The sequence below is a fragment of the Gobio gobio genome (assembly GCF_949357685.1).
Source record: "Gobio gobio genome assembly, chromosome: 22".
In the NCBI taxonomy this organism is placed as follows: Eukaryota; Metazoa; Chordata; class Actinopteri; order Cypriniformes; family Gobionidae; genus Gobio; species Gobio gobio.
In genome coordinates, this window is record NC_137118.1 from 26,546,121 (window position 1) to 26,558,407 (window position 12,287).

A 12,287-nucleotide genomic window follows, 5' to 3' on the forward strand; every position below is an offset into this window, starting at 1 on the left:
CACAAGATTGATTGACCACAAGCACTTAAAGTGGTTCCCCTATGATTACAAGCCAAGAACCACTTTTAGTGCCATATAGCACCATTTTCTTTGAGTGTATAGGATGACTTGAGGGTGAGTAAATTATGGGATAATTGTCATTTTTGGGTGAACTATTCCTTTAAGTTGTATGACACCGTGCACGTAGGTTCCCAAAAGGGATCCCTTGGCCTCTCCCACATTGCAGATGACCCCTCCCATCTATCTGGAAGCCACTCCCTCTCATCCTCCCCCAAATTCCCGCCACTCCCTCTCTCATAGAATCTATTAAGTGGCAAAAATTCAGAACAGAAAATGGCGACGGCGGGGAGCCGGACGTCGTCGTTAGGCGGATTATTAGACCCCAGTAGCGACACAAACGTCGGGAACGGACTTCAGGGCAGTTCCAGCGGCTCCACTCTGTTAAACAGCAGCGGGAAAGTGAAGAGGAATGCTGGGGAGAGTTCTCAGTGGAGGCGGAAGGTGAGAAGTGTGGATCTGGATAAATGCGAGAGCGGGACTGCAGCGCTGCACTTCCTGACGGTGTCCGGTCCCGGCTCGATCCAGACCGCCTTGCTGCAGCAGAGCCTCGGCGACAAAACAAGCAATAATCTGTGTGATAGTACTCAGGAATGGATGAAAAGCTCTTTAAAGGGCAGCAGTGAGAGTCCGAGCGCTGAACATGGAGCAGCTGCTGCTGCTGTGGACGTGAACGCTTCACACAACAGGTAAAAAATAACTACAAATCTGCTTCAAACGGGTTTCTGTCGCACATGCATTTGGGGAAACGTTACAAACTTGAATGATTAGCGGTATATCTAAACTTCTGTCGGACAGAGCTCCTTATGTGTGTATGAATTAAGGATAACGTTATATGTTGCAAGTATGAAAACATTTGATACAATCTTCATCCAAGTGACAGTCATAATGCAAGTGACTGATTTTTAAAATCCGTTAGCCCGTTAGAAAGACAGTTTGTTTATCTTTGCTAACCTACTGAACGAACGCTTTTAAAGTGCAAGTTTAGATTGATTTAGAGTTATTTTAATGCCCGAAACTTGGTTTCAAAATATTTATTTACTTTTTTTAAAACAGTCGCTGGCAAACAAACATTTGTATCGTATGTTTTCCCCTTTAACACATTTGTAAGTTATTCTCCTGTGCGACATTTGTGATATATAATATTTGTATTTCTGATGTTGTATATATTAAGTTCATATTTGAGTGTGGTGAGTCTTTAGGTTAGACCTTTATAGTTTTTACGTTGGCTACTTTCATGCTCCATAAATCTAAAAATACTGTCAAAACCCAGGAAAAAAAACAACATGTTTTTAAGAATAAAATGTATAATATCAGGCAAATGACATATGAACATAGCCCTCTGTAAAACCCTTCAGAATATAACTAAGAATAAAACTATAAAGTTTGGTGTTTGTAAGAGCTGGAGGGGAGATTTCTGAGAACAAATTTTGTGAAAATGCCTTAAGTTATGTATTGTAATTGAAATACAAATAGATAGTGTATTAGTGTAATTGTTTTCATTGTTCATATTTGAGTGTGGTGTTGAAAAAAGTTGTACGACTCAGCTCAGTGATGATGATGATGATGATGATGATGATGTGTGAATATTATCATGTGAGAAAGTTCAGCGTGTGAATGTTGAATGGCAGTTGTTTTCAGAAGGAAGACTGCGAGTGCAGGATTTGTTGCAATATGAGCTGCAGGCTTTGACACTGTAAAGATAATGAAAGATGAATGGAGCTGAAACCTAAAGAATCTGCTGGAAAAAACCTGCATGCCTTTGTGAGCTCTGTTTTCCTCGAGAACAGTTGAGTTACTAAAGTCTCATCTGAGCACACACAAAATGTTTACATGAGATTTTGTAAAAAGAATGATTGTTTCATGTATTATTTACTTTATAAATAACTAGTCACATGCAAGTGCATCCAGGGTTTTCTGCATATGAATTTTGAGATTGATAGATTGATTGAAATCCATATACCGGTATGACAAAAGTGTCTTTTTATAGAGCCTTCTAATGGGACCGTTTTGTTGTCTTTCTCTTGCATGTTTATAAGCCATGCAGGGATTCACAGGCTGTGATTCCAAACCTTGTTTTACGTCATTGAGCTTATTCATTTACTGCCGTTTCCCCTCAGGTGAGAATAGGAGCGTCAGACATTGTGAGTTCATGTGTGCTTGTTAATGGAGCAGAAACAGTCCTGATGAGAACAACAGGTGTCGAACAGTATCCATTTCTGACACGGCTGTTGAAGCAGATGTTATGCTGCTTGACTAAGACCGCTCATCATACTTGTACTGTTTTTGTTGAGAGATCAAAGCAGTTTCCTTTCAACGCTCTTTGAGTTGTTAAAGTAACCGCTAAAAAAAAGTGAAGTGCGGAATCCCTGTTGTTGGGTTTTTTTTTTTTTTTTTTTTTTTTTTTTACTGGTTTTCCAAACACTGTTTTTTCAATTTGAACTGAATGCTTCTGCCTCTCACTCTTGGTTGAGCTGATGTTGCTGTCTGGCTGGTTGGGATTCTCAAACGGAGTAATGTTTTGATAGTTTTTAGAGTCACAGTGTTCAGACTTTTCATGGGAATCAGCCTGGCTGACTTACTGGGACCGGTGTATTTATAAATACTTGAAGAAAGTGACATTTCACCTTTAATACATTTAGTCTAGGGGTGGGCGATATTAGGGATGGGACGGTATGAAAATTTCATATCACGATTATCAATATCACGATTTAGTTAAAATTAGATGAAAGTGTTAAAAAAGAACTGATGAACACGCGGAAACTGCTGTCTGCACTATTTTTGACACTGTTTGCACCATGAGAATATGAATAAATACAGAATCTGTTTACATTTCAAACTTGCCATTGATTTGAATTATTATTATTATTGTTTGTATTGTGTGATGTTTTTCATCAGTTTCACAATTTCAATTTTAACTGCACTTACAGAAGAAAAGTATATCTGCAACTCTTCCATTTCTGAAAAGGCTGTTACTGAAAAGGCTAAATACTACTATAATATTGTGATCATCTTGCCTGGACAATTATGTACACTGTACAAAATAGATTTATAAACAGATAAGATTTAAAACATGAATCTCAATTCAATATATCCCCGTAATTATTTAGTAAAAAAAGATCTGTGTAATAAGTGTACAATGAATATACATTATTATCCCTTAAATGTCACCCATAATAGTCTTGCTTGAACTTGTTCGTTCGTTTTTCGGCTCAAAGCCACTTGCTGCCAACTTTTCTTCACGGAAGCTTCACATTCATTTCAAGTGAGTGAGAATTTTTTTTTGTGTCCAATTATTTCCCAGATGTAGTTTTGGTATTGAGGTCAAGGTTAAATTGCCTTGCGTTTGCTATACAACAGTGTGTGATGGTCACGAAGACGATTCGGGAGATTTGAAGTGTTTCCCCCTGCCGCTACTTTCTTTTTGCATCAGGACCATCCTTGATTAAGTTTCCCTCAGGACTTTTGTAAAAGCCAAAATATGACCACACCTTAGATTTGGTCCTTTTAGAAGGCTGATCTCCCGAGCGCTGTCACTGCCTTCTGCCATTTCTTCTCATTCAAAAAACAACGTTGCACAGTTGCACGCAGTGTCTGTGCCAGAATAATGCTGGCTGGGCAGGATTTATCGCAAGTTTTCAAAATCACGATAATCAAACATGTTTTTAATGATAATTACATTTTAAGCGATAATACTAATTGTCAGTACATTTTATCGTGAAACCGTCAGTCTTCCCATCCCTAGGCGATATGACCAAAATCTTATATCACGATATGAATAATTTTATTTCACGATAACGATATGTATCCTGATATATATCCCTAAGTGCAGATGTTAGGGGTGTAACGGTACACGTATTCGTATTGAACCGTTTCGGTACAGGGCTTCCGGTACGGTGCACGCGTGTACCGAACGGTTATGAATGTAATGTTTAACAGTTAACAGTCGGCTTGTTGTAAGCGCGGGACACACTTCAATCCGAGTTCCCACACGAACATATTAAGTATTCAGTCCATATTATCATGAAATTCAAACTATAAATGACGTTTTGATGCTCTTTAATGTGCGTGACTGATCAGTGATCACAGTTCAAGCGGCCGCGCGACGCGCACGCGCGTGAACGCGATCATCTGTGAAGGCGAACGATCATCTGTTACTAAAGATTCAAGAATAAACATGAATGACAATCTGAAGGTATGCTGAGGATACATTACAATTTACTGTCATGTATATATGTGGTGTAATCGCTAAATCAGTGTTTCAACTGCGGAAAGATGTCAATATAACGGCTTGTGAACTAAACAATGTCATGTAACGTTAGCATCACATTTACCTCAGGCAGTCATTCAGTGTCCACAGAATTTTATTCACTAGAGAAATCAACTCTTTCGCTAAATAAATGTTCTATATTAGCCGTTATATTCATTATATTCTACTTAACCTGTTAGTGATGTCTTGATTATTTCATGCATGTTAAATAAACCTGTCATGAAAATGACAGACACTGTATATAAATTATTATATTTCAACAACGATTTGGAGAAAAAAACTATTTTATAATTAGATTTAGAAGTTAATGCAAAAACTGCCTTATGTGAAGTTTACATATTTGCACACAATGTGTTATTTGAGTGTTGATTATTATACCTAAAAATAAATAGCAACTGAATTTAGGCTAATAGTTTGGGCTCTGTTGTGAACCTTTAATATTAATGTACAAGTAAGGGCTCCCTATATAATTTACAGAAATATCTTAAATAAACTTTTAGATATAATTTAATTCATTCAAGGACACTTTTTTCTCCAGTAAACCACTGTTAAATATAAAAAATAAATAAAAAGCAATTTTGTAAATCTGCTGTACCGAACTCGTACCGAACCGTGACTTTAAAACCGAGGTACGTACCGAACCGTCAGTTTTGTGTACCGTTACACCCCTAGCAGATGTAGTTATTTTTGCTTTTAAATAAGGTTTTTGATATCAAAATTTGATACCATTGAAAAAAACTACACTGTAAACCCAAATAAGTTGGCAACATTTTTTTTTTTTAAGTTGAAGTAAGCAGAACTTGCAGATTTTTATTTTGTAATCATACATTTTAATTGCTCTAAATTTGAAATTTGAGTAAGCTAATTTATACATATATTTAATTAAAAAATATAATGTAATAAATATTCATAACTCTAAATACTCATAAGTTAATTTGTTTGAACTAATTTGTTTGATTTGAGTTGGCTCTACTCTGACCAATTAATTATGTTGAGCGTTAAGGGGGTCGCACACCGGAGGCGAAGCTCAGCGCCGCGCCACGTCTTTAAAATTCAAACACATTGTTTTCAAGGAGTGGTGGCGACATTCGGTGCCTGTCCACGGCGCCCAGTTACGACTCAGGAAGTTGTTAAAAATCCTGCCGTGCCACAGAGTGCCATTTCAAGGTTTTATATTAAATGTATATTATATTTCCCTCAAATCGTCAATGTACATACTGATTTCACCCTGTGCTATAAGAACTCACCCATCGTGCAGCTCTTCTGTCAGAAGTCGATTCAAAATTGAGCTTGCGCGTATAAAGTGCGCGTCCGGTGTAAGATACCTGAGACGCTGCACTGCGCGGTGCTAAGCTTCGCGTCCGGTGTGCGACCCCCTTTAGGGTTTGCAGTGTAATACTAGCTCTCAAGCTTACTCAAAGAAAGAGCAAAGAAATGAAACCTAAAAAACCCCTAAAACAATAGAAATGCTACATAAAATGTATATTGTAAAACAATGCATAGTGTTTACTGTGTAAATTAAATATACATGTATACGGTACTTATTAAAGTTGCAAAAAGGATGCAGTCAAGAGCAGGGAGAGATGTCTCTATTTTTGTTGTTTGATTAGCATTAATAACAACAGCAGGTACATTTGAATGCTGTCATTTTAAAGACAGACTGCACTGATCCGATACTTGTGCGTTTTCTTTTTCAACTCAACATTCACTTGAGACATAAACGACTGTTTACTTGCAAATACATGGTCACTTTGACGTATAGGTGTATTTAACTGTTCAAGCCCAATTAGGCGGCAAAAGGCCTTCATTTCACTTCTCACATGCTTCTCTTCTTCATGTTGCATGTCTCTCACGCGCGTATACTGAAATGAGACATATTTCAACAGTTTAAAATAAACCGCAATGCTAAAAAACGGTAAGCTTTCGTGACCACACAGCACAGCAATGTCACATGAGCACCTAAGAGACGATAGTCCAAAATCTCTACCGGTTGACGCATTTCTACCAGGTAATTGTGTCTAGAAGAATCGATAGTTTTGTCTCGTATAGTGTGTCATAAAGGATATCTTCATGACATCCCGACAGAAAGACTAGCATGTTTAAAAGATTTTTTCAAGCATCCATGACAGGTTCTGTCGAGTCTGACATGTTTCTTGTCCACGACAAGACAAGAATTTAGGAGACAGAATTGCATAATCTGACGCAGTGACTATTGTAACAGACCAACATATTGTGCAGTCTGAACCTGGCATTAGTTTGCGTAATTTTGGGATTTTTTTTTTACATTGTGGTTTACATTGTTTCTGTGTACTTTGCTGGGTTTTTTTTTTCAAGTCTTAATGCTTGTTTGAGATGATTTCCAAAAAATAGTCAAGACCACCTTGGTGAATTTATTATAGGGCTGCAACTATTGATGATCTATATAGAGAACAGTGGTTATATCCTTATCTTTAAATGTTACTAATTCACATGAGTATTTCCATTTTGCATGAAAGCGTGTCCTGACAGTCTGTGTTAAATTATAAACTCCACTGAATGAGCGCTGGTGTGGCGGCCATGCGCATGCGTGTCAAACAGACAGAGTAGAGCGGGAGACCATTAATATCCAAAAACATTCATTGAGCTGAAATATCTGCTGTAATGTTATGCTTTCTTTAATGTAATTTGAAAAGGATTTTAACTGTCCTTTTGCATAGTAACTTTTTTTGCACATAGATATACCCTTATGAAAATCCGTTATTGTCCAGTCGGCATGCCCGCGGCAGGGATGGAGTTTCCTGTGTGCTTGACACAGTTGGTGTTGTCCCATTGGATGCTCCCAGCCCACAGAATCGTAATTAATTTGTTTGCGTTTCCAGCGGATGTGGCATGGTTTGACCATTCTCGTTGCGCATAGATGGCTGGTCCAATGCTGGAGAAGATGCTAACTCTAGAAAAGAGAATGTCACAGGCCTTTCATCTGGTAAAACAAGAGCATGTCAGGATCAAAAAAGTGATTGTGGACATAAAGGATGTATTTGTAGATCTTTTTGTGAAATATTGCAACCTTCAATGGATACACTGATGCTCGAGTCACAATTGGCTAGTACATTTTACATGGAATTCAAGAACAATGCAAATGACAATTCTACATAACTATAAAATATAAATTTCAAACACTATTAAAGTCAAGTAAAAATTGTGTAATAAAATAAGAACAAATAATCAAACTTGGGGCCCTATAAAATTCGTTATAATTTTAGCAAATTCCGTTTTTTCTGTTTTTGTTTACCCTTTATTGTTATTTTAGTTGTAAAAAGTGTGCTTTTAATGTTAATATAATAGAACACAAAACAGGAATGACCTTACATTTATTGAGGTAACACATCACATTTACTCAGTACTTTACTGGACAAATACTGCATGATGCAACATAACACTGCACTCTAAGTACTTCAAGTCACAACTAAATATTAATGGTTATGAGCTTTAAACTGTCCAGTAAAATAAATTATATTAGTTGTAACAAGTAGAAATAGGTACTGCTCCTTTAAGGCGGAACGCACTCACTCGCTGATGAGTGGGCAGTCAGTAGATGGAGCGCGAGCTGTGAACATCGCATGTATGCGTTCTATATTTCTGTTGCTCTTTGCCCTGTTTATTTTTCTGTTCAGTAACGCAGTTGTCAGTGAAGTGTTTGCAAACTGCCCCATGTGTGCGTGGGATCGATGCTGATTATAAACCCCATGTGAAATGTCAGATACATGATTTTTGCTTTCACTTGGCTACAACCATTCAGGCTAGCTATCCGGCCTCTCTGTGTAAAGTGTTACATAGTTTATATAAGTTTAAATGAAAGTGCTCCATTAGCTTTTTCTTTCAAGTAAAAAAATATAGGACCAAAACAAAAGTTCACCTGACACATAAAAGTCACGTGGGAACTGCTTGGCTCGGTACTGAGGGCTTAGCGGCGAGTTTCTTGACTTTTTCGCCGACGAAAGCAGAGCCGCTTCGCCATACTTTCATTGTTTTGAAGGGGGAGGGGGAGCTGAAATGACAGGAGGGGTTGTCGCCACATACGTTTTTCTCTCACACGAAACAGAATTTCATTCCAAATATGTAAAATTCCAGGAAATTATGTGTTAACACTAGATTCTGTGTTAATGTGCCAATTCTGCGATTCTGTCCGTGATTCCGTGATCGCTGAAATTATAGGGCCCTACAAACTGCAAGCAGTAGCACAAATAAAAACAATTGAACAAAGCTCCAAATTAAATAAAGGGTTTTTCAGTTAAATCCAACAGTAGTTTTACAGATTAGGTAGATTAGATACAGAAATTGAAAATAGTAATCAAATGTAAAATAATACCGTCTTCACTGTATAAATAAAATATAGATGAATCCTTATTAAATTTACAAAACATATTCAGTCAAGAGCAGCAAGCATTTTTTTTTGCCGTGGGTCTTTTGTTGTTTGATTAACATTAAAAAACACAGGCAGCAGGCATATTAGGCTGCGTCACTTTAAGACATAATGCACGGACCCAGTACACTGATACTGTTACACATGCGTTTTCTTTCTCCACAGTTTATGTTCACTTAAGACATAACCTACTATGTTTACAAGGAGACTCGCCAAGATGGACATTTTGACATCATTTTGTGTTGTCAAACATCATTCAAGTGCAAGAAGATGTGAAAGAGAGCTTAATTCAGTATACACATGCTGTTTTCTGGGAGCGCGTTTCAGGTGTGCAGTTTGCGCACACAACCTCTCACACAGCGTGCCCGAGTTATCTTTCGTGCCTTGTGCTTGAATGTTGAAATTGGCAGGGATTAAATATGTATGCAAATGGTAAACCTTCATGTCGCCGCCGCACTGGTCAACACTGGTTTCTCTCGTGTGTGTGTGTGTGTGTGTGTGTGTGAGAGAGAGAGTGTGAGAGAAAGACAGAGGGCGCTCTCAGCCAAGCCACGGTGTGTAAAGCTGAGCAATGAAATTATATCTGCGCAAAACGTATTTTTTGCCTTTCTAACTCAATTACAGGCAACTGCAGTCGTACAATTTACAAGCCATTGGCTAATTAAATACATTTTTAGTCGCCTCTTGTGAAATTTGGTCGCATGTGAGTGATTTACTCTCATTGTAGAGGGTTGTATTGTCTCTGTTAGGGCTTAATCGATTAATTTAGATGCATATCAGGTACAGTACATGGAAAATCTTCTCAAGGCAAAAAAACTCAACTAATGTTGTAATTATAGAGGGAGTCAGTTAGTACTACACTAATGTAATATACTGAAGGTTAAAATTATTTATGTTAATAAAGAATTTTTTATTTTTGCGTGAGTGCGTGCTCTCTCTCCAGTGTTTCCCACATATTAGAAACCAATTTGTGGTGGTGGGGGGTTTATTTGGGGGTTGGTGATTGGCACAAATATCGAAATATTTTGATCTTGATTCAGTATCAATACATATGTATTTAGCTTAATGTACATATAGGGAAAAATAAGTTTGCCTTTTTAGCACTATTTTAAACTTTTCTTGGGTTAAATGATATTTTCTTGCATCCATTAATATTCACTTGTGTGTACTTATAGGCCTATAAGTATCATTAAAAAATATTAGTTATTAACGTTTTAGAATTTCACATTTAAAGAAATCTAGTGATCATGTCTAAATATGTATTCAAATGCAAAACCTAAAAAATAAGTAAGTAGTTATGATCTGCAATACTTTTTTGAGCACCTAGATACATGTTTATTAAAGTGCCATACAGGTGCCTATAGTGGGTAAACCATGGCATTACAAATGAAATGTATTATTTGTCCAGCCACAAAATTACTAATTAATTTGCCTCTTTGCATTGGAATTCTCTATTTAACCTTAATTACACTAATTGGAATATAAATAAGAAAAATATTAGAAGAAAAATATTTAAATTCATTAAATGGTCATTAATGGACCATAATTACTGCACAAATAGTAGGTCCATTTAGTACCAAAAGATCTCCTCAAAATATTCAATAAATATTATTAAACTAAAATATTGAATATTTATTTAATTGAAAAATAGTTAAGGTGTAGCCAATGGTCACATTTGACCATCAATGAGTAGTGACCAATTAGTAAGGAATACCTGAGGGCTAAATACAAGAAAAAAATTAATGTTAACAATGTTGCATCTCCATCACTCTCCATAATAAAATGATACTGTAAATGGTTGATTCTGATCCATTCAAATGCATTGACAGCGCGGGTTTGTGTGGAACTATTGAGAGCTCCGTGTACCATGTGACCGCGCGCGCGCCGCCGGGAGATTTTTCAACGCCTCTGGCTTTAACTGCCACATTAGCGCCAAAACGCTATTTATTGTTTGAATTTCGTATTAAAACTTAAAAAAAATTAAAAGCTTAGACTTTGTTTCATATCAAAAGCAGGTTTGGCCATTTGAGAGCGAGAGATGCGCATGAGTGACAGAGAGAGAGCAGGGAAAGAAAATGCAGCTGAATGAATATGCTGCGTGTTTAAAAAAACAAAAAAACAACGACGCGCAATATGTGGCGGCCAGTGTTGATTCTGTAGCGCACAGCCACAAATTAGTCTGTGTGGGAAACACTGCTCTCTCTCGTGCACGCACGCACGCGCATATGTGTGAGATGAGACCGAGTTCTTCACACTAGAGTTTACGGTACGTCAGATGAGCTGATTTGAAATCGTATAGATCGCTTGACGAGAGCGAAACTCTCAAGTGCTCATTCAGGGTGTTCAGCGAGTAAAAATATATTTATGCTCAACTTATTCTTAGCATCTAACACACACACTGGCGAGTAAAATCTGAGGATTTATTAGCCAATGGCTAATGATAGATATTATTTATTCGCCCAGAGTGACGATTTACTCGCATTATAGGGGGTTGTGTATGCTGTTTAAAAGTAAATATTGATTATAAAAAAAGATCAAGTGAAAAATAAGCAACGATATAGGCATCATTATTATTATTATTATTATTATTATTATTATTAGTAGAGGCTTATTATTATTATTATTATTATTAGTAGAGGATTATTATTATTATTATTATTATTATTATTATTAATACATAGTGTAGCTAAATCTACTGTGCCAACAGTAGCCAAATATATTTCTGTCAATTTCTTCACGTTAAACCAAACTTTTATTTGATGGGTTTGCCGTGAAGATCTTTGAGTGTCTGTGTTCATATGACAGTTTTCTCAAATGAAACGGTAAATTCTCATGAAGTGACGCTTTTATGCATTCGTGTCCTCAAATAGTAACACTGCAGAGTCTACAAAGACAGCGAGCGTCACGCATGCGTGTCTGTGCAGGCGCACCCGCGCATCTGCTCCCGTCATTAACACAGAGACGCAGAACATGCAGGATTAATATTTAAATAGTATTTTGCAGTTTAATATTCAAAGACACTAGTATATATTCGGCTACAGTCTGGAGCCCTGCGCTAAGATAAACATGGAAGCGACTGAACGCAGCTGCAGGTACCAAATATACTCTGGAGTCTGTACTACCAGTTCTACAGAAATGCTGGTATCATCAGTTTTAAAATTTCAGTACAGACTTGGTACCGAAGTACCGGTACTTGTGACATCCCTAATAGACAGATATAGCGATGTATCATTATAAGATCGTCTAGATATATTTATTATTACAGAATTGCTGTATTGTGATATTATCAGTATTGTGAGCTATGTATTGTGAGGTACCCTGTGATTCCCACCCCTAGGTTTGAGTGGACAGCAGACGCTACATTTATAAACTGAAAGTGCCTGCTTTGCTCTATACAGCACGAGCTGCACAGTCCCATTCACTGCCAGATTTCACTGATCACGTGACGAGAATAAGGAGAGATAAGATGACTGGAAATTTGAAATGAAAAGGCAGAGAAAACTAAGAAGAAACATAATTATTAAAATGAAAAACCATAAAATGTGAAGTGACACAGGG

General features: G+C 37.1%; 1 protein-coding gene across 1 annotated transcript in view; it reads left to right on the plus strand.

The window, feature by feature from the left end:
- The first annotated feature begins 305 nt into the window (after nucleotides 1–305).
- The window catches only part of LOC307118945 (mitogen-activated protein kinase kinase kinase 1-like), a 78,430-nt gene continuing 66,448 nt past the window's right edge, over nucleotides 306–12,287 (plus strand). The window contains exon 1 of the mRNA XM_079804825.1: nucleotides 306–746. Coding sequence (XP_079660951.1) covers nucleotides 334–746 — 413 coding nt within the window. The 5' untranslated portion in view covers nucleotides 306–333. The remainder of the gene's footprint in view (nucleotides 747–12,287) is intronic.